General features: G+C 48.6%; 1 protein-coding gene across 1 annotated transcript; it reads right to left on the bottom strand.

Annotated features, from left to right (window-relative positions):
* Positions 1-14: 14 nt before the first annotated feature.
* LOC132478578 (asialoglycoprotein receptor 2-like) lies at positions 15-13905 on the bottom strand. Its single transcript, XM_060081819.1, has 8 exons — positions 13782-13905; positions 8730-8849; positions 8441-8536; positions 7698-7769; positions 7456-7542; positions 7218-7363; positions 420-526; positions 15-171 (listed from the first exon to the last, which is right to left on the bottom strand). The coding sequence occupies exons 1-8, from the start codon at positions 13903-13905 to the stop codon at positions 15-17; spliced, it is 909 nt and encodes a 302-aa protein (XP_059937802.1).
* Positions 13906-23664: the final 9759 nt, after the last annotated feature.

Here is a 23664-nt window from a genome sequence, read left to right as displayed (position 1 = left end):
GGAGGTCGGGACACCTAGATGGTGATGTTCCGCTTTATCTCACACACCCAGCGTTTCACTTGCTGGCAGAAATCGTCGTTCCAGCGGCCGTCCCCCCGGATCTCAGCACAGTCCTCGCTGCCCCCCAGCTCGTGCCCCTGCCAGTCATCTGGCTGAGTGGCAGCCCAGTTCCTAGGAAGGCAGGACAGAGCTCAGCTCTGGATGCCCCCTCATCCCAGCAACCCTCATCCCCACCTCAGAAATGCATGGCCTTGGGCGGTTTGGGGAGCAGCAGCTGCAGCCTTGGAGCCTGGGAGTCTGGGGGGGAGATGGTTGGAGAATTTGGTCCCTGAGGGATGAGTGGGAGTGTACTGGGGGAAGAGACCAGATGGCCGTCCCCAGGCCAAACTAACAGAGAGAGAGGAGGTGAAGCCACTTACTTATAGTTGTGCCTATAGTCTGTACCATCCACCCATCTCCAGGAGCCATCACTGTCAGTGAGGCCTATCCAGGTTTGAAAGGGGTTCGTGTGTTGTGCAATGAATTTCTGGAAAACAGGCAGGAGGGAAGTTTCTAGTCCCTTGTACTTCCATGCAGGCATCAGCTATGGTTCCCTCAGCCCTCCCCAGCCTGATCTGCTGCCACCTTGAAGCAGCAGCTCCCAACACTAGTTCCTTCTTTTTCTTCTGCAACCATAGCTAGCATTTAGTGAATATTTACTGGGCTAAACCTTGCACTAAGTGCTTTACAAGGATTATTTTATTTAAATCTCATAAAGCCCTCTAAATTGGGTGCCCTAATGATTCACACTTTACATGTGAGGTCAAGGAACTCACGGTAATCGTGGAACCCAGAGCATCAATCCAGTGCCTGAGTTCATGACCGCTGCCCCCTGACCTGGCCTCCCGTTTTATTCCTAACGCATGGCTGCTAGACTCAGATTCTAGGCTTCTCCTTGTCTTCTGCTCACAGCCACAAACTCTTGAATCCTGACCCCGGCCCCTGACGCCCCCATGGGCCCCAGTGACCCATTAAGGATCTCGGCTTCACTCACCTCTCACGTACACTTATCTGCTCCTGCTTCTATGTATAGCTGTCATTTCTGTTGTTTTCCAGGCCCCAGAGCTTCCAAGCTTGGACCCACTGCCCAGAGCCCTGTTATGACTTGGCTACATGGAGTCTGGCAGTCTGGCTGAAAATAGGAAGATGCCCTATGTGCGAGGGGCAGCCCAGTCATCCAGCTGGCAAGGGCTGGGACAAAAGTGGTCTTTGAGATAGCTTGCCAGGGTTCATGCACACCTCCTAGGACAACAGACATCCGAGCAGCTTTCTCTTATAGATATGGCTCTTTCTGGGAACTTAAGTCCCCTGGTTTGGGAGGGCAGCAGAGGGAGGGTGTGATCACCTTGTTTTATGAAGGAAACAGAAGGATGGGTGACCAACATGCACGTGTAGCAGTTCCCTTTCACAGCATATGAAAGGTCTCCAACTGCATTTGGAGGAAAATTTCCTAATTCCACTCTCATGTCCCAGAGACCCAACTAAGACTGCAGTTAGTCACCTCATCTAAAGGCAGATACAGTAGCACCTTTGAATTCTAGAATCCTGTAAATAGGTCAACATCCTGCGCATGAAGGGACAGCCCTCAGAGAGTGGTAGGGCTGCTCCCCAAAATCAAGGGAGTCAACAGAGCTGGAGGGAAAGTGACTGGAGACAAGATACTCTATTCGCTGCTGCCCCCTGCCCCAGTCCCCTCTTCCCATCATCACAAGAAGCTGAATAACTGAACAAAGAATACAAATCATCAGTATCCAGCCCTCTGTGTTGAAGACTGAGGGGAAGAATGAAATAGTGTCAAATGATCGAAGAAGATAGTCCAGAAGAACACATTTGCCCTGTTCACGAGTAAATAACAGGCAAGAAAGAATTCAGCCCATTCAAAGAAGTAGCACAGGGGAGTATTATCATGGAACTTGTGCAAAAATAAAGAGAATGGAAAGGAAGAGGAGGAAGAAAAAAGCACTGTGATATCAAAAGAGAGGTGAAAAATATACTTTGTAAAGAAGGCATGTTTCAAAACATAAGAGGATACTGGAGAACAACTTACATCCTCAAAAACATTAAAGAGGAGATGAATGACATAAAAATATGAAACAGTATATCAAAGAAGAAAGATAACAATGAAAAGTAAAGGGAAGAAATTGAAGAGAAAATTTTGAAGTACATTAAAAACAAAAAACCCCAGCAATTCAGCAAAAAAACCAAGCCTGAGATACAAAAGATAGGCTTGAGAAAAGAACCCAGAATACAGAGGAAAAGAGAGAAAGATGGAAGTAAATAGCAACACGAGGATGGCTATGGGGGCAGACAATGGAGATCATTTTGGATGATGTGCTCCAGAGGAAAAGAGAACAAATGGTCAAGAAAAAATTTTCAAACACAGGGCTTAAGAAAATCTTCCAAAATGTTAGAAAACCTAACTTTATGTGTTAAAAGGACTCTCCTGGCCTCAGAGTGAAAATACAGAGAGAATGAGCAACACTGAGATATATCTGGATGAGGTTAATGAAATTCAAAGATAGAAAAGACTCCAACTATTCGTGCAAACATTTAAGGAATGTGGGAGAGAAACGAACAAGGCATTATAAACTTCAAAGTTGCTAAGAGACTAGATCTTGATTGTTCTCAACAAAAAAAGAAATGATAATTATGTGACATGATAAAGGTGAGAGCTAACACTACTGTATTAATCATATTGCAATATGTAAATGTTGTCAAACCAGCATGCTGTACACCTCAAACTTACAGTGTTAAATGTCAATGATATCTCAATTTTAAAAAAGAGAAAAGAGTGAGGCATGTGAAGGTGTACTGGTTTCCTCATCTTTCACATGGAAAGTTATATAACCTCTTTTATTTTTTGAAGCCAATAAGTTTCAGCCCATCATTTAAAGTTATGACAGTAGGGCTTCCCTGGTGGCACAGTGGTTGAGAGTCCGCCTGCTGATGCAGGGGACACGGGTTCGTGCCCCGGTCCAGGAAGATCCTGCGTGCCGCGGAGCGGCTGGGCCCGTGGGCCATGGCCGCTGGGCCTGCGCATCTGGAGCCTGTGCTCTGCAACAGGAAGAGGCCGCGGCAGTGAGAGGCCCGCGTACCGCAAAAAAAAAAAAAAAAAAAATTAAGTTATGACAGTAATTACTACTATTATGAAAAACAGGCTACATCTAGTCCAAAATAACACAGAGGAGAAAACAAAAATAATACATCTCTGATAGCAAATGGCAGAAAACAAAAGCAGCATACAAAACAGAAAAAAAAAAAAGACTGGATTAAAGATATGTATTTTAAAATAAATGTAAGTGAGAGAGCCCAGAGATAAACCCACACACCTACGGCCAATTAATCTACAACAAAGGAGGCAAGAATATACAATGCAGAAAAGACAGTCACTTCAACAAGTGGTGCTGGGAAAACTGGACTGGACAGCTACATGTAAATCAATGAAATTAGAACACTCCCCCACACCATATACAAAAATAAACTCAAAAGGGTTTAAAAACCTATATATATTGGGACTTCCCTGGTGGTACAGTGGTTAAGAATCCTCCTGCCAATGCAGGGGACACGGGTTTGAGCCCTGGTCTGGGAAGACCCCACATGCCACAGAGCAACTAAACCCGTGCGCCACATCTACTGAGCCTGTGCTCTGGAGCCCGTGAGCCACAACTACTGAAGCCAGAGCGCCTAGAGCCCATGCTCTGCAACAAAAGAAGCCACTGCAATGAGAAGGCCGTGCACTGCAACGAAGAGTAGCCCCCGCTTGTGGCGGCTAGAGAAAGCCCGCACATGGCAACAAAGACCCAACGCAGTCAAAAATAAATAAATAAATAAATAAATAAACTTATTTAAAAAAAAAAACCTATATATGACATGTCACCATAAAACTCCTAGAAGAGAACATAGACAAAATATTCTTGGACATAAATTATAGCAATATTTTCTTAGATCAGTCTCTCAAGGCAAAAGAAATAAAAGCAAAAATAAATGGGATCTAATCAAACAAAAGCTTTTGCACAGCAAAAGAAACCCTTAATAAAACAAAAAGACAGCCTATGGAAAGGGAGAAAATATTAGCAAATGATGCAGCTGACAAGGGGTTAATGTCCCCAATATAAAAATAGCTCATACAGCTCAATATCGAAAAAGCAAACAACTCAATAAAAAAAATGGACAGAAGACCTAAATAGACACTTCTCCAAAGAAGACATACAGATGGCCAACAGGCACATGAAAAGATGCTCAGTATGGCTAATTTTTAGAGGAATGCAAAACAAAACTGCAATGTGGTATTACTTCACACTGGTCAGAATGGCCATCATCAAAAAGTCTACAAATAATAAGTGCTGGAGAAGGTGTGGAGAAAAGGGAACCCTCGTACCCTGTTGGTGGGAATGTAAGTTGGTGCAGCCACTATGGAAAACACTATGGAGTTTCCTTAAGAAACGAAAAATAGAGCTACCATATGATCAAGCAATCCCACCAGTGGGTATATATCTGGAAAAGACAAAAGCTCTAATTCGAAAAGATACCTGCACCCCAATGTTCATAGCAGCACTATTTACAATAGCCAAGACATGGAAGCGACCTAAGTGCCCACTGACAGATGACTGGCTTAAGATGTTGCATATATATATGTATAAATATTACTCAGCCATAAAAAGAATGAAATACGCCATTTGCAGCGACATGGATGGACCCAGAGATTATCATAGTAAGTCAGACAAAGACAAATATTATATGATATCACTTATGTGTGAATATAAAAAATAATACAAAGGAATCTATATACAAAACAGAAACAGACTCATAAACAGAAGACATAGAAAACCAACCTATAGTTACCAAAGGGGAAAGGGAGGCAGGGAGGGATAAATTAGGAGTATGGGGTTAACAAATACACACTACTATCCATAAAATAAATAAGCAATAAGGATTTACTGTATAGCATAGGGGACTATATTCAATATCTTGTAATAACCTAAAATGGAAAATAATCTGAAAAATATATATAACTGAATCACTTTGCTATACACCTCAAACTAACCCAATATTGTGAACATACTTCAGTTAAAACCAGAAAAAAGGGGCTTCCCTGGTGGCGCAGTGGTTAAGAATCCGCCTGCCAATGCAGGGGACATGGGTTCGAGCCCTGGTCCAGGAAGATCCCACATGCCACAGAGCAACTAAGCTTGTGCGCCACAAGTATTGAGCCTGAGCTCAGAGCCCACGAGCCACAACTACTGAGCCTGTGCACCTAGAGCCCGTGCTCCACAGCTAGAGAAGCCACCGCAATGAGAAGCCCGCTCACCGCAACGAAGAACAGTCCCTGCTCACAGCAACTAAAGAAAGCCTGCACGCAGCAACGAAGACCCAACACAGCTAAAAATAAATAAAATAAATTTTTTCAAAAAAGAAAAATAGGACTTCCCTGGTGGCGCAGTGGTTGGGAGTCCGCCCGCCGATGCAGGGCACACGGGTTCGTTCCCCGGTCCGTGAAGATCCCACATGCCGCGGAGCGGCTGGGCCTGTGAGCCATGGCTGTTGAGCCTGCGCGTCCAGAGCCTGTGCTCCTCAACGGGAGAGGCCACAACAGTGAGAGGCCCATTTACCGCAAAAAAAAAAAAAAAAAGAAAAAAAAAGAAATGTAAATGAGATACACTCACCTCTTAAAGGCAAAAAGTCTCTTACATATTGTTTTTAAAAACCAAAAACAACTATACACAACCTGTAGGAGAAATACCTTAAGCTTAGCTGAACAGTAGAGTAGCATCACACGGGTGGGGTCAGGGGGAGACCTTAAAAAATCTCAGTGCCCAGGATGAATCTAAGATTAACTAAATCAGAATCTTTGAGTGTAAGACCAGATGTCAATATGTTTTAAATTCCTCAAGAGATTACAATATACTGCGAAGGCTGAGAATGACTCATCTATGAGACTCAGAAAGGTTGGAAATAAAAGGATGGGCAAAGATACATGAAGCAAATGCAAGCGAAAAGAAATCAAGGACCAGTCTATTCATATCACATGAAGATGAATTCAAGGCAAAAAGCATTAAACAGGACACTGACATTCACTTCAAAATGATGAAGGTGGGGACTTCCTTGGTGGCACAGTGGATAGGACTCTGCGCTCCCAATGCCAGGAGCCCGGGTTCAATCCCTGGTCAGAGACCCCACACGCATGCCGCAACTAGGAGCCCACCTGCTGCAACTAAGGAGCCTGAGAGCCACAACTAAGACCTGGTGCAACCAATCAAATAAATAAATAAATAAATAAATATTTTTTAAAATGATGAAGGTACAATCACATCCACCATGAAGTTGCAGCCGGCATGAAATTTTGTGGACCAAGTCACAGACTGCTGAAATCTTAGGTTGACCCACATGAAATTGATATTTTATAGGCCAATACTGATAGAATATTGGCAATTTCAACCTGATTGGTAAAGCAAGATATGTTTGGAATCATTCTACTATGCAGAATGTGCAGCAAGTTACTTAACCTCTCTGCTCTTTAGTTCCCTCATCTCTATGCCCCTCAAAGTGGGGATAACAAGAATGCCTACCCCATAGGGTTGTGAGGATTAAAGTAGATATATAAAAGTGCCTGGCACATAGTAAGGACTCAGTAAAAATTACCATTTACTTTTCCCAAAAATGCCCCACCTGTTCTAATGGGTTGGTTCTTCCCTGTGAACTTGCCATTTGGGGTTGTGGTCTGGTGATAGCATCAGGAAGGGAGACCTGGGGTGCTTTGGAGGAACCCAGTAACCCACAGTGGTGAGTCTCTGGGAATCCCGCCCACTCTGTTCCTTTCACCCAAGGGACCATCACATGCCAAGGCCAGCGCACAGCAAGCAGGGACTCTCAGTGGCTCCACTGTGTTCTCTACCCAAGTCCTGGCCCTTTAGTTCATCCTGCCACATGTTCTGTCTCCTGACCTGCTCCTCATCACCTGGTCACCTGGCTCCTGTCCTTTGCCCCAGCTCTGGGCTGTAATCTCCCACCTCTTAGAATCAATGGCTTAGATTCCATCATGGATCTCCCAGAGCTGGGCCAGACTTCTGCTTCTGGATTCTTCCTCAGGTTAGAAAAAATAACAAAACAAGCCTGACCCAGCCTCCCAGAGTTTGCGTTCCCAAGGTTTCCTCCTGCCTTTGCGAAAGGTACGGTTTCACCTGTTCCTCTCTGGAGTTGATGACCACCAGGTGGGAGTCCTCCAGCTGGCAGTACTTCTCAGCCTCCAGCCAGGGCTTCCCCAAACGAGAGAACCAGTAGCAGCTGCCTTCATAGTCCACCCAGTTCACGGGGCAGCATTCTGTGCCTGAAGGCATTGGGGGAAAGAGGTAGATGAGATCCAGCTGGACGGGACAGGCAGGAGGGACTGGAGGCCGCCCCCCCCCGCCCCGTCCCTACCGTTGCTCTGGAGGAACGCCATCTGACAAGCCAGCGTGCGCATATCCACCGGGAAGTGCTTCAGATGAAGCAGCAAAGTGGCATGATCTAGGGGCCAGAGTGATGACAATGGTGTGGGCAGTGTGTGTGCCCACCTACCAGGACTCCAGCATTTAGCTGGGGAAACACAACACACACACACGCACACGCACGCACACGCACACGCACACTCTCTCTCTCTCTCTCAAGGGAGAGTCTCTGACCTGCTTTCAGGTCTTGCTCCTGTTTTTCCAGCTTGGCTTCCAGAGATGTCACCTTGTCACCGGCGCTGCCTCCTGAAAAAGAGAAAAGCTAAACTGTTTTCCCTCCGTTCCGCATCCCCAACATCCCTCTATCCTCACACTACTGGAGCACCAGCCTGGGCCACCTTTACCTTGACGTGGGACATTGCATGCCCCGCCCACTGGTCTCCCCGACTCCGCCCACTCTTCTGGACGCTGAGCAGTGATTTTCTGAAGGGTAAACTGCACAGGCCTGTCCACTGCTAAATCCTTCCGATGGATTCCCACTTTCTCAAAATAAAGTCTCACGAGTTAGCAAGGCTTGCCTGCATGGCCCGGCCCCTACCCACCTCTCTGGCCCACACCTCCTGCCACACTGGACACGTTTAGAGTCCCAAAATGTGCAGTGGTCTTCCTCATGCCCCGGTCATCACAGACTCTGCTCTCTACCTGGCTCTAACCTCCATCCTCCACTCTAACACCTACTCATCCTTCAGGGACCCTCGGCTCGGGAATCAGCATCCTTGGAAGCCTTGCCCAGCTTCTCCAGTTGGGTTATCTGACCCCATCTGTGCACACCCTGCCCCCAGCACTCCCAAAACACTCCACTATTGCAGATCCAGCACTGGGCACCCAGCACGGAGTCCAGCAAACCCATGCTGAAAAACCAGCTCCTTGACCATCCAGCCCACCCCAGTTCCTCCCCTAGGGGCGCGCCCACTCACCATGGGAGCTTAGAGCCAGGATCTCCATCAAGGTGCTCGAGGAGAAGTTGCTGAAAGTTTCTTTCAGGGTCTGCAGCTCCACTTGCAGCTGTGCTCCTTGTCAGAACAGGAAGAAGTGGGCTGCGTTGTGTTCTGTATCACTGTCCATCTGACTGTCCCCTTCCCCACCCCAGCACTGCCCCCATATTTGCCCCAGCACTGCCCCCATCTCTTCCCCTATCGTGGTTCTCATTGCCCCCAGCACTGCCCGTATTGCCTCCCCCACTGCTGCCCCACCCATGACCCTTACTTTGGGACCCCATCACACAGACAGCCACCAGCAGCAGGATGTTGAAGCCCAGGACAAGCAGACTGAGGCGGAGCTTGGAGCAGAGACGCTGCAGGACAAAGGGCTGGGGAGGTGGCATCCCTGCAAGAGAAGGGGTGTCAGAACGAGGGGCATCAGAGGCAGGGGAGCTGGAGAGCCAGCGTCACTGAGCATCAGGGGAACAGAGCCTGATGACGTACAGCCTTGGGGTGGGAGGGGGAGAGGAAGGTAGATGGGGGAGTCAATGGGCTTTACCCCAGCGTTCATGCAGCGTGCACACACACACATTTGCACACTCGCACCCACAGGAACTCACGCAAACATGCACACACACACACAGGTGCATATGATGCACGTGCACGTGATATTCACATCATCTGTGTGCACAGCCTTGATCTTGGACCTGGGGGTCCTAGAGGCTAGACCCTGTCTTAAAATTTGTCTGGGCCTCTCAGACAAATCCAAAACTGGGACAACCGCCCCCAGTTCCACTGGGACCCTTAAGTCAGGGTCATTCCACCATGGACCACTCCCCAGGGGCCACCCCCAAGCCCATCCTCCCATCTCCCACCACTCAGGGCCTCCTTGCCCTCTTCCCTCCACCCTTGCCCCCCAGAAACCTCTGTTCCACCATAAACCTTCTTCCCTTAGCTCTCAATCATCTCACAGAAACCTCTCCGTCCCCCCTGACCAAGCTGAGCCCTGACCCCCCCCCACACACACACACAATCACACACGCATTTTTCATTTCACACTCATGCATGCACACACTCTCCTTAGCACATTCTCACACATGCACTAAGATGCCCGTCCTCTCACTCTCGCACATACTGCAGCACACGTAACACACTCACATTCTCACACACCCACACGCTCTCACACTCATGCACCCACATCTTCGCACACGCAGAGCTGGCCTCTCCCCTCCTGCCAACTCTGCAGGCTTGGCAGTGGCTGTCCTCCCAGCCCTGGGCTCCTGCTTTTGTGTCTTCCTCCTGCCAACAGAACGCTTCCTCTTCTCTGCCTTGGACCCTGAGCCCCCTCTCTCCACACCCAGGCACCCCCTCATCCACTCAGAACTCTTGACCCCTCACACCAAGGACTGTCACCTTCCTCCACGTCAGCCACACCCAGCCTTCCTCTTGACCCAGACAGGCATGTCTCTGACACCCCACTGCCCACTCCCCCCTCTCAGCATATCCTCCCCTGTTCCTCTCACCCCCCACAAGTCTTCCTCAATCCCCTGGGAGAGAAGCTCTCCCAGACCACAGTCTTCCCCACCCAGAGGGGACCCCATGGCTGAGCCCTGACTGCTCTCTCCAGCACCATCCACTCAGCGGGCCCCTGTCCTGCTTCCCAACCTGACCTACGACCTATAAACCCCTGACTCTGGGTCAGCTCAGCATTTATCTCTGCACCTCTACCCTGAAACCAGACCCTCCACGGCAGATCAGCTGTGCCACCAACTGGCTCTGAGGTCACAGACAAGTCATTGAACCTCTGGGCGCCTCTGTTTTCTCATGTCCACTTAAATGAGGAATCTAAAAGAGTCAAACTCATAGGAATTGAGGGTAGAATGGTGGTTGCCAGGAGCTGGGGAAATGAGGAATTGCTGTTCAAGGGGTATAAAGTTTGTCATGCAAGTTGAATAAGTTCCAGAGATCTGCCGTACAACATGGTGCCTGAGCTCACAATGGGCTGCTGGGCACTTAAAAATGTGTCAAGTGGGTACATCTCATATTAGGTGTTCTTACTGCGATTTTTAAAAATTGGGGTAAGAACAGTAGCTACCTGAATGGATTATTCTGAGAATGAAATTAAACATAGAAAGTGCTGCACAGGCAAGTTTGAAAGTAAAAAAAAAACGGGTCTAAACATGGACCCAGGGCTTCCCTGGTGGTGCAGCGGTTGAGAGTCCGCCTGCCGATGCAGGGGACATGGGTTTGTGCCCCGGTCTGGGAAGATCCCACATGCCGCGGAGCGGCTGGGCCTGTGAGCCATGGCCGCTGAGCCTGCGCATCCGGAGCCTGTGCTCCGCAACAGGAGAGGCCCGCGTACAAAACAAAAACAAAAACCTTTGTGATAAACATGGACCCAGAGGGGCTAGATTTACCCTCCTCCCAGAAACAACCACAACAAGAGACAGATAGCTAAAAGACACAATATTTTTCGAGACACTGGGATTCAGGAAACAAAGGGCAATGATCCCTGTGGAGACAGGAAACAAACAAGGTGAGCCGTCTGATTGCCCCAGCCTCCTGCTGGGAGAAAGTTTTCAGGCCACAGGGCAGGGAGGGGAAATCCAATCAGAGCCCAGATGGAGCTGGGAGTCTATGGAGACCAAAGGGGTCAGAACTCACAGGACAGAGGATCAGAGAAGAGAGCTGCACAGAGAATCCCAGAGATCTGAGGAGGGTTCCCCTCAAGCAAGCAGCTGAGTACTGATCAACACATGCGTGTAAGGAAAACTACTCAAGGCCAGGAGAAAAACAATCCAAAAGCTTTAGGGAACAGTGCCTGGCAGGAATAGGGCCAAGAATAGTGCCTATTCCCACCAGCCAGACTGGAAATCTCATAACCCACAGGGCACTGGGTAGAGTACCCAAGAAGTTCCCAACCCATCTAACAAATTATAAAAGCAAACCCAAAAGTATCAAACTGACTCCAAGTTACTTAATCACATCCCAGAACAAAGCTCATGAATATTTAGAGGAATACAAATATAGCCAGCACACAACGAGGTAAAATTCACAATGTCTGGCATCCAATCAAAGATTATCAGGCATACAAAGAAGCAGGAAAACACAACTCATAATGAGGAGGTTAATAAATCTACCAAAACTGATCCAGAACTGACACAGATGTTAGAATTAACAGACAATGACATTAAAAGTTATTGTAAAATATTCAAAAATTAAGTTGGCTATCAAAGAAGATATTTAAAAGTCCCAAGTTGGGGCTTCCCTGGTGGCGCAGTGGTTGAGAGTCCGCCTGCCGATGCAGGGAACACGGGTTCGTGCCCCGGTCCGGGAAGATCCCACATGCCGCGGAGCGGCTGGGCCCGTGAGCCATGGCCGCTGAGCCTGTGCGTCCGGAGCCTGTGCTCTGCAACGGGAGAGGCCACAACAGTGGGAGGCCCATGTGCCGCAAAAAAAATAAATAAATAAAAATAAATAAATAAAAGTCCCAAGTTGAACTTCTAGACATGAAAACTACAATGTCTGGAATGAAAAATACATTGGATAGAATTAATGGAAGATTAGACACGCATAAGGAAAGATCAGTGAACTTAGAGACATAGCAATAATAACTATATAAAAAGAAACACCAAAAGAAAAAAGAATCCCATCCCTCCTTCCAAACTAGAAAGACCACCAGTGAGCTGTGGGATCACTAATATATGTGTAATTGGGAGTCTTGATGGAAAGGGGAGATGGGGATGCAGAAGAAATTTTTGAGGAAATAATGGCCAATATATTTCTAAATCTTCTGAAAACTATAGGCATATAAAAGGCTGGGAAGAATGGAATGTGATCCCTGGTAAGCAGGTGACAGATGTCAGCTGTTGACTTAAAAAAATGTTCGAGTTCGGTTTTATTTGGGGCAAAATGAGGACTGCAGCCCGGGAGACAGATAACTCTGAGAAACTGCCCCGAGGAGGTGAGGGGAGGAGCCAGGATATATAGGGGTTTTGCAACAAAGGGCAGGTAGTTGGGAACATCAAAAGATTATTGTTAATTAAAGAAAACCAGATATCTCAAGTTAAGGAATGTAGCGCTTTTCTATGTATGGGAAGATGCAAGGGTCTGGGCTCACTGAAATCATTCCTTTGATGTGCACCTCAGCCATCTGGGGCCAGTATCATGTATTTTCACATCCTGAGTTTCCTCAGGGCTCACCGCAGGGAGTGGCTGCAGTCTGATGGCTGCTAGATGGCAGGTATTCTTTTCAGCCCCGAGTTCCCTCAGGGCTCACCGGCTCACATTGGAGGGTTGCAATCGTTGATGACTGTGACATCCTTTGTTTATTGATACGGCAGGAAATATTCCATTTATAAATATTCCATTTATCACAGCCCACATGAAGGCAGCAGAGGCTGCTGAAGAGAAACGTACTGATGGTTGCACCTGCTCGGTCTCACCTGCAATGCTGTCCACCAGGTCTTTTTTGGGTGAGCCCCCTCTCCCACGAAATCCAAAACCTCTGGACTCTCTCCAAGCCTCCTGTTTAAACACTGAATCCTCTTGTCTTCAGAAGATTCAACAATATCCAAAATCATTTTTGAGTGTTCATTTACATACCAGGCAGCACGTGGGCCCCAGGGGTGCAGAGGGGAGTAGACAGATATGGCCTCTCCCCATGCAGCCTACTGCCTGGTGGAAAGGTCTGCCAGCCCGCTACCCCAGGAAAGGAGAAGTGTGGTGGGAATACCTGTCCTTCCTGCTGTTCCTGCCCTGCCCAGCTCCCACCCACACCTGCAAGAGCACCTGCCCTCCCTTGGTCTGCCAGCCTCAGGACTGAGGGGTCCCTCCTCCCAGCCCAGGCTAACCAATCCTCCTCCCTGAGCTTCGAGTCCCAACCCCTCCTGGTCTCCACAGAGCTTCACTCCATCACCAGCACGCACACCTGACACCCCTCCCCCACCCCAGCTCCAGCCCTTCAGCCTAGAATTGCTCAGATCCTTTTCACCCGAAAACCTTCTTCAGACACTTGGAGCCTTCAGTCAAGATTTGCTAGAGAAGGATCCAGGCAGGGGGCTTGGGGTAAGTGGGAATCTTCCAGAATCTCTGTGCTCTTTCCCTCCAACACACACCTACCCACCCACCCCCACACGCAGACACACACACGGCACACGCTACTTAGGTTGGAAGGAAGAGGGGAGACCCCTTTCTTGGGGTCCTGGGGGTGGAGGAGGAGGTGAGGTCAGGGGCCAGTCCCTGGTCACAGAGTGAATGTGACAGAGACCTCGGAGGGACAGAGGGCGACCAGGAGCTAGACCAAGGTGGAGCGAAGCCCCAGACCCCAGACACTTGCCTTTCCAGAATGGTTCTTCTCTTCTGGGACTGCGCCCGCGAGTGCCTGGGCCCTCACCTCTGCAAAGCTGGTGGTCGTTCTCCTCAGAGCCCAGCTGCTGGATGTCCTGAAAGTCCCTCGCCATGCTGGGTCCTGGGCTGTGGCTGGACCCGGGCTGGGGCTGGGGCTGAGCTCGGGCTTGACGCTGTGCTAAGATGCTAATTCAGGCGGAGGCTGATAGTAGGTCGAGGCAACGGTTTGGGTTGGATCTGAGGTTGGCGGGAAGTGTGGGGCTGAAATACAGCTGGGTCCCATCCTTCCTCAGGAGATGCTTGGGCCTTGACATGGCCGGAGCCTCCCCTCCATACGTTCCAAATCACCCCACATCTTCCCATCAGGCACCCACTCTCTCTGAACCAGGGTTTCTTTTTTTTTTTTTTTTTTTTTTGTGGTACGCGGGCCTCTCACTGTTGTGGCCTCTCCCGTTGAGGAGCACAGGCTCCGGGAAGCGCAGGCTCAGCGGCCATGGCTCACGGGCGCAGCCGCTCCGCGGCATGTGGGATCCTCCCGGACCTGGGCACGAACCCGCGTCCCCTGCATCGGCAGGCGGACTCCCAACCACTGCGCCACCAGGGAAGCCCCAGGGTCTCTTTAATCCCAGATATCCCCGGTCCCGCCTGCCTCCCGACCTCGGTTACCTGCTACAGGTTTGGAGGGCTGACTCTCCAGTCTCCCAGGCAGCCCAGGCCCCAGGGTGAAGGAGGGGCTTGAGGCAGGAGAAGTGGAGCAGGTGGTGCTCACAGAGGAAAGGAGGGAAGGGGAGGGGGCCGGTCCAGGCGAGGGCCCTGAACCCGTGTGTCTGAGTGTCCAAGTGCTTCTAACCTGGCATCTCCTGCCCCTGGGACTTTGGACGGTAAACAGAAGTGGTTGGAACTCAGGCAAAGCGTGATGGGGGCGGGGGCAGGACTGCCTCTGTCCCTCACAGAGAAGGGATCTCTTTGGTCTGTCCGCTTTCCCCCCACAAGCAAGTCACCTCACTCCTCATGGCACATTTGGGAGGGGGCCGGGCCAGGAGGGGGCGGGGTGCAGTTGGCTCTTCCCCCTCTGCCCCTCCCCCCTTTCATTTCCCGCCTCTGAATTTCCCAGAATTGTTGGGCAGATATCCCTGACCAGGATCAGAGGGGTCGCTTCTGTGCTCTTGCCCAATCCGGCATCTGAGCCTAGGTGCACCCCGCCGCGTCCTGCTGCGTCAGCCACCAGGCTCCCCGGCTCTGGGCCAGATGGCCTCACTCTCCAGGAGGGGAGTAAAGCCCCTCAGGGACCCAAAGTTCGAGGGAAGGAGGGAAGAGCATCCCTTCAGAAGGTAGTGGGCAGGAGGGGTTCAACCTCATAAATAAGCCCCTTCTGTGGCCCTGGCAACACAAACCTCGGTCCTCACACCCAACCATGGGGCTGAATGATCCACAGACCTTTTCTCAGGTAACTCTCACCCCAGAAGGTGGGTCTTCTGCTGTTCCCACTTCACGGAGGAGGAAATAGAGCCTTGGGGAGATTAAGTGACTTGACCCGGGTGGAGGTGGGTAGGGAAATTGGGAGACAAAACCGGATAAAAAAGAAAAAAGGCATACCATCAGAGGGGGGGTCTTCACAGTCCTGTGAGGAAGACGGGGCTCCATGAACTGAGAAGCGTGATTAACTCGCCGTCTACTCTCGCGCGAACTCGCCGTCTGTCTACTCTCGCGCGAACAATAGCTTGGGAAAGAAAAGCCGTTTTCGTCCCTGATTTTCTGACCCTCACCAAACTTAGATGCTGGCTACGGGCAGAGTTCCTTTTATAAAGCTGCCTGTGTTTCCCCTTGTGCTGAAAAGGGTTTGGGACAGAGGCCTGTGCTTTTCTTGGGGTAACTTTCTGACACACAGGAAGTAGCCACACACTCCAATAGCCTGGCATTCCTGCGAAGCCACAGAAGCAGTGGTGGCTGCTTTGCTTTTTGACTGTAACTCGCAGTAAGAGATACGTTTTACAGTGTGATCCAGAGCACACACGCAGGCACCCACACACACGCATATTTGTATGTTTTACTTTCTCCTGAATCCCCAGTGCCTGGCACATAGTAGGTTCTCAATGAGTATTTACTGAATGAATGAATGAATGAATTTGTAGATATATTATTAAGATGAACGTTTCATAAAACAATGCTTACCTTACTACTTGCATTCAAATTCATGACCAACTAAATTGAGTTTCCCAAGTTGGGGTCGCAACTCAAAGTTTGAAAAACACTACCATGAAGTCCCAATCTTGGCAGGGATGTGGTTTTAGTTCCAAGATGCAGGCACAAGCTTAACAAATGGCTTATTCTACTGAGTATCAAGGTTTACCAACTGCCATCAGGGATGGGGGGATTCTCACCAGCCACGTACGTTTACTGAACTGATTCCAGGTTTCAGGGTACAACCTCCCACCCTGGCACTGGCGAGAGAGGACAGAGAAAACAAGACATTCCTCTGCATCCTCCTCTTTCTCCCTATTTGAAAGTCAGCATTTCAATCTACCAAAAATTGACATATGCTTGGGCTGTTTCTGAGGTTTCCATATTGTCTTGTTACTTTTTGTTGGTTTTCTGATTTTGGTTATGGAATCCTGTTTTATTTGGTTGATTTGGATTTTTTGTTCGTTTGTTTCATTTCTGTACCTCAGGTGCAGGAAGTTAGGTTAGTGGTATTCCTGAATTCATGACACCCAGTCCTCCTCAGAAGTCTGAGCAAGACCTTTCTCTTATTTTATTGCTTTTCCTCCCACATCCTGTTTCCCCACACCAATTCCTCGACTCTTCAGAGGCAGCCAAAATCATGTGTTTGCAACTTGTTACAGTCTCCAAAGATGGCGGCCGTCAAGTTCTCCCCTCACTGTCCATGCAGGTCACACCACCCATCCAGAGGTCGAGTCCATTTCCCCTCCCCTTGAATCTGGGCTGCCCGTGCGACTTGCCTTGACCAATAGAAAGTGCTCGAATTGACAATCTGTCAGCTCTGGACCCAGCCTTCAAGAGACCTGGAAGCTTCATTTTTCACTCTTGGAAGCTGGCCACCAGGCTGTAAGGAAGTCCAGCTATCCTGCTGGAGAGAGAGACCTAGTGGAGAGACCCAGGGGGTAAGACACAATATGGAGAGAGAGAGAACATGAAGGCGTACCAAGGCCCTCCACATGTGAACAAAGCCTTCTGGGAGCTTCCAGACCAGACCAGCCAACAGCTGAATGCATCCAAGTGTGTGTAACCCTAGCCAATGCCACATGGTCCATGTGGCCTAGGCCTACTCAGATTTCTGACCCAGAGAATCCTGAGAAACAATAAATACAATTGACCCTTGAATGATGCAGGGGTTAGGGGCACCGACCCTCCCCTGCAGTTGAAAATTCAAGTATAACTTCACCCCCTGTATCCCTGGTTCAGCATCTGCAGATGGTGTAACACATTTTTAGTGAAAAAAATCTGCATATAAGTGGAACCACGCAGTCCTAACCCGTCTTGTTCAAGGGTCAACTGTAGTTGTTTATTTTAAGCCACTGAAGCTTTGGGCTGGTCTGTTATGTATCAATAGATAACTGAAATAATATATATTCTTAAATATGTATCCTTATCAAATATGTCGTATAGTTTGTGTGCCTATATGTTTTTTAAAGTAGATAAATGGAACTTTTATACCTTTCATTTGTTCCTGACCTTTTTCACCCAAGAATAAATGTTTAAGATCTAACCATGTTGCTATTTGTACATCTGGTTTGTTGCTATGAACCGCTGCACAATATTCAATGGAGTGTATCCATCATAGTATATTTACCCAGTCCCCTAATGATGAACCCTAGATTGTCACCAATAGCCAACACCCAACTACCACAATGAACACATCATGTCCCCATGTGGACCTAGGTGAGAGTGTCTCTAGGGACTATATCCAAGAATGAAATTGCCAGGTCACAGAATATTCTCACACTTAATTTCATGCACACGCACACATTATTATTATTTTTTGCATCAATGAGATCCTATCTGCAATACTCTTTTTCAGTACAGTTTTTCTTCCTTTTCTTCCCTCAATTGCCTTATGCTTCTCTACTCTGTCCCCTCACTGCATCCTCCATCCTTACCTCTCCTGTGATAATATTAACCATCTAGAAATGGTCTTACTGTTTTATCTCTGCTATTAATGCTTTGTCAAGTTCCCATGTGGACCTAGGTGAGAATTTCCCTGTGAAATATAACCAGGAGTGAAAGTGGGAGGTCACAAAGGATTCTCTTGCTTAATTTCACTGAGTCTTGGCAGGCTCTACATTTTCCAGAATTGTTGTGCCTGTTGACACTCCCACCACCAGGACATGAGGACTCCCTTTTTTGAGTCATCCTTCTCAACACTTGATATTATCCAGCTCCTCAGTAGCTTCCAGCCTGATGCCATCTCGCTGTTCTGGGTTGCATTTAGGGTTAATAGTGGGTCTGAACATTTCTTCATCCATTTTCTAGTCTTTCGGATTTCCCCTTGCACAGACTGCTTTTTTACATCCTTTATCCATTTTTCTATTGGGTTTCCTGAATTCACTTTGCTGATTTGCAGAACTTCTTGTATATTCTTTTTTTTTTTTTTTTTTTTTTGGTGGTATGCGGGCCTCTCACTGTTGTGGCCTCTCCCGTTGTGGCCTCTCCCGTTGTGGAGCACAGGCTCCGGACGAGCAGGTTCAGCGGCCATGGCTTATGGGCCCAGCCGCTCCGCGGCATGTGGGATCTTCCCAGACCAGGGCACGAACCCGTGTCCCCTGCATCGGCAGGCGGATTCTCAACCACTGCGCCACCAGGGAAGCCCTTCTTGTATATTCTTGATACTCTTTCGGAAAACAAGCAAGGTCTTTTGAAAATAAAATATATTATTGTTAAAGCCAGAACAATTAACGGAAGTTTTGGAAGATAAAAATTAGGAAATCTTTCAAAAAAAAAGAAAAAGAACAAAAGGACAAAGTTTATTTTAATTTTTAATGAGAAAACAGCTAAATTTGGGCATTTTTTCCCCCTGGCATCATGTTTCCATGTACATTTCCCAGTAGGGAAACTCTCTGGGCCTCCCTCCACACGTCCCTGCCCTCACTCACTCCTCCCCAGGGGAGGAAGCCTGACGTACTGAGAAGGCCTGGCTCAGCCCCATGGGGCTCTCTTTGGTGTCTCACTGCTCAGTTTGTGATCTACTTTCTGTCAGGACACTGAGCCTGCCCCTGCAGAGAAAGCCTGCTTTGCCCAGCTCTGCCTGTGACTAGGTAAATATGTCTGCCTAATTCCTGGATGAAATATTAACAAGTCCTTTTTTTTTTTTTTTTTTTTTTGAGGTACGCGGGCCTCTCACTGCTGTGGCCTCTCCCGTTGCGGAGCACAGGCTCCGGACGCGCAGGCTCAGCGGCCATGGCTCACGGGCCCAGCCGCTCCACGGCATGTGGGCGGCATGTGGGATCTTCCCGGACCAGGGCACGAACCCGTGTCCTCTGCATCGGCAGGCGGACTCTCAACCACTGTGCCACCAGGGAAGCCCTAACGACTTTTTTTTTTTTTTGACGAAATAACATTTTTAAATTATTGTGGTAGGAAAAATGTTGATGAGGATGTGGAGCAACTGGAACTCACATACACCACTGGTGGGAGCTTAAAATGATGTGATCGCTTTGGAAATCTGTTTGGCAGCCTGTACTAAATCTGGACACATGACCCAGGAATGCTAGCCTTAGGGGTATACCCAACAGAAGTACACCCATATTTCACTACAGAGCCCCAAGACTGTGCCACAATCCAGATGAATCTCACAATTAATAAGTGAAAGAAGCCAGACCCAAGAGTGCGTAGGGCCTGGTTCCATTTACTTAAGTACAAAAACAAGCATAACTAACCTGTGCTATTAGAAGTCAGAGAGGCAGCCAGGACAGGAAGGGGACACAGGGGCTCTGGGGCATTGATAATGTTCTTTCGAAATCTGGTTTCTGGTAGCACATGTGTGTTCAATTTGTGAAATCTGACCTATGCATGTTTCTGGAAAACTTATTTAAATTACTGTAACAGGCGCTCAAAGTCATTCCATGTTTTGGGGGGTTTACTCTTTCACCATTTAAGAAGCTGGGTTTTTCTTTCCTTTTTCGCTTACCTTCCCAACATCCAGGATGGCAGCGCCACCGCGTGGTCACACCTGCATGATGCGTCAGTCTGCGAGGACCTAGGCTCTCCCGCTAATCCACCCCCTAACATTTTAACTTCTTGCCTCTCTCGAAATAGCTGAAGCGAAACATTAAATAGCAAAGGAATCATTCTGATAGCTGAAAGTTTTCCACAAATCAACTCCTGGGGGCAATTTGGCAACTTTTTCCTCTGATCATTTCTCTTTTATTAACTTTTATTACCTTATTCCAGCTTAAATCCTATACACTTACTGGTTACTCTGACTTCTTAGAGTCAGTAAAGTCTTGCAAAGACCCTGAAGGTGTCACGGTGGCATCAGAAGGTGGTAGTTTCTCTGTGTAATGCCCAGGTTTCAAGTTCAGAAACCAGGATGACTGAGTTTATAAGCCCCAGGTTTATAAGAGCTGGGGTGGGGCGGGGAGGGGGGAGGGCCTCTTGAATTTTACTTTCCACGAAAGTGCTTAACTGATAGAAAGTGCACTCTCCTATCAGATCTTTGCTTCCCTTCTCTCTCTTAGTCAACTTGGGAAACGGGGGTGGGGGGATCTACACAGAGCAATGCCACTCTCACCCTATCTGGTTCTTCCCCCAAGAAGGAGAGAGCGTCCCCTTGGCTCCCTCGGAAGAAAGACAGCCCCTCCCGCCAGGCAGGATCACCCACCCCCACCCCCCCACCCCGCCTCCACTGCCAAGGCGCCTCTGCCAGCATCACCCTGCCGATGTCTCGGCAGCCCGCCTGCTTGACAACCGGCCTCAACGAACCCTCAAACTCTTGCCTTCAAGGTTAGATGCAAGCGTATCTTCACCGATCATGCTTTCAGCATCCGCCTTCAGCAAGTTTCTGACACGGAAGTTCCAGCTGGTTTTGCGGTGTGCAAATGGGCCTGAGAGCGCCGGGGAGCCGAGGCCGGGGAGGCCCGAGAGCTGGGAGGCCAGCGAGACCCAGCGGCCTCTGCACACGTCGGGCTCTCTGGCCCTTTCCCAGAGTCTGTGCTAGGCCGGGAGATGCCCTTCTCGCCAGCTCTGCCCGGAAAGTGTGATGAAGGGCATCTGCCAGGCCGCCGGGGGACCTGCGGCCCACTCCCTCCCCCACTGCCCTCGGCCTCCACCGGGGACCCTCTGTCACCCCCACTCCCGAGTAAGCCCCGCCCTCTCCAGACTCAGGCTCAGTCCTGGACCTCCGGTCAGGCCCGAGTGAGTCTTCCTCCTGGGCCGGTTCTGAAGGTAATCCGCAACCTGGGTCTTAAACTGTTCGGTCTGCAGTTGACAGCAGGTGAGTTCTACCTCCTGGTTCCGTCTTGGATTCATCCCCCAGGTTGTTCCCACCCCCTCACACCACACATACCTCTGGTCTCCAACTCCTGACACCCCCAGGCCAGCCTCCTGCCTCCGGCCCGGCTCAGGAACACCTAGCTGCCTGTGACCCATCCAGGCAATAGCTTTTCTTCTAATTAACGTTTAATGATGAAACACCAGTGCCTGGTTAAAGGAACATAAGCTTCTTTTGTTTTCCCAAGCTGACAGGTGAAACTTGCTAACAAATTCTCTGTCTGCAAGTGACCTTGCAAGAGCCTCTCCTCAGCTGTTTAAGTCGGGAGCCCAGCTGCCCACAGCGGGTGGGGACACAGGTCCTGTCCCTGGCTTGGACAAGACTGCTCGTCTCCATAGGTCTTGGTGGGAACTTTTCACAGGGGCCAGAGAACTTCCCATTTCACTCTTCCCTACTTATACCCCACCTCTGGCAACCACCATTCTGTTCTTTGTATTCATGATTTTGGTTTTTTGTTTGGGGAATTTTTCTTTTTTATTTTTTTGGTAAGATTCCACATATAAGTGAGATCATACAATATTTGTCTTCCTCTGTCTTATTTCACTCAGCAAAATGCCCTCCACGTTGTCAAAAATGGCAAGATCGGGCTTCCCTGGTGGCACAGTGGTTAAGAATCCACCTGACAACGCAGGAGACATGGGTTGAGCCCTGGTCCGGGAAGATCCCACATGCCGGGGAGCAACTAAGCCCGTGTGCCACAACTACCGAGCCTGTGCTCTAGAGCCCACGTGCCACAACTACTGAAGCCCACGCGCCTAGAGCCTGTGCTCCGCAACAAGAGAAGCCACCGCAATGAGAAGCCCACGCACCGCAGCGAAGAGTAGCCCCTGCTCCCGGCAACCAGAGAAAGCCTGCGCGCAGCAACAAAGACCCAAACTCAGCCAAAAATAAATAATTTTTTTTAAAAGAGAGAGGTTTAGTAAAAAAAAAAAAAAGAGGCAAGATCAAAAGTCTTGCTTTATTTGAGGAAATGACTTTTTTTCTTAAACACACAGCTAAATTACTGAACAAAAACAAATTTCTGCATTGGAAACCACAGTAGATTTGTTTTTAATGTCTGTTTGTGTAGCTTGTACCTCCGGTGTGGAATTCATGTTTTAAGTGTTTCTAACAGGTTAACTTATTTTTTAAATGGGCTCCCCACATCCCCAAACCCAGAAAGGGCTGATAACAAAAGAGTTCATTTGTTCCTAAAACAAACCTAAGTTTTTATTTCCCCAGTGGGAACATGACCCTCTGTTTTTGGAGGTCCTTAAATGTTTGCAATAAAAATACAATATGTCAGGGTACCTAAATGACATGTTCGTTAAAGGATTGAGCCCCTCCCTTGAACCACAAACCTTATTGTTTGAGAACCCTCCTCTTGTTAAGGGAGGTTGGAATATCTTTATTATGTTTCTAAACAGTATCCAAGACAAAGAACAACAGTTGGACTGTTGTTGAACTGTAGTTGTTAGATCAAAAAATGTTATTATACATTGGATTGAACTTGAAAGAACTAATTTTGTATTTTAGGTTTGTGAGTTGTTCTCTTTTCCTCCCTAAGAGCAGAAAACACAGCCCTGCTGTGGGAGCTGGTGGGAGGGCAGAATGGTCTCCCTAGGCGATAAAGCCGCCAACCTCAGGGGGGGACAAGGAGCTGGGAGAGAAGAACTACAAAATCCAAACCAAATTTAAAAGCTTCCTGTTGAACTTTTGCTCCTTTCACCCCAGGAATTTCTCCACAGCAAAACAAACTACTAAAACTACAAGGCAGGCTTGTTTGATAGCAAAGCCCCTCCTCTGCCTTCTGGATGATGGAATGCAGGTCGCTAGGATGATGGGGGTTTAGATTGGAGGAAAGAAGGCATTTTCTCTGCTGTGTGGCCTAGAAACTGCAGGGATGGCCAGAGTGGGCCCTAAAAGGACACAGGGGGCCAACCGCATTGTCAACGCTCCCAGCGGGTATCTCTGTTCAAAGCAGTGCTATCCTTTTACACCGCCCTTCTTTGCCCACACTGACATCATGCAAAGGAGGAATTTTGGGATTCCAAAACAGGAATTCGATACAAATCTTGCTGGATGCCTTCCTCACTTGTAGGGTTTAATTTCTTAATAATCCTAACTGCTCTGGAGAGGGATTTTTATTGGTGGATTTGGCTCTTTTTTAGCATCACAGATTTTCAGAGGTGGCTCTGAATTTTACATGCATCCACGTAGGAAGGGAGCTGTCTTCGTTTGCTAGGGCTGCTGTGACAAAGTACCGCAGACTTAAACAACAGAAATTCATTTTCTTGTAGTCCTGGAATTTGGAAGTCGTAGATCAAGGTGTGAGCAGGTTTGGTTCCTTCTAAGGGTCGTGAGGGAAGGATCTGTTCAGGGCCTC

The sequence above is a fragment of the Mesoplodon densirostris genome, chromosome 18 (genome assembly GCF_025265405.1).
Source record: "Mesoplodon densirostris isolate mMesDen1 chromosome 18, mMesDen1 primary haplotype, whole genome shotgun sequence".
NCBI classification, from domain to species: domain Eukaryota; kingdom Metazoa; phylum Chordata; class Mammalia; order Artiodactyla; family Ziphiidae; genus Mesoplodon; species Mesoplodon densirostris.
Note: the sequence above shows the minus strand (reverse complement) of the source record. Positions and strands in the feature narration are given on the sequence as shown.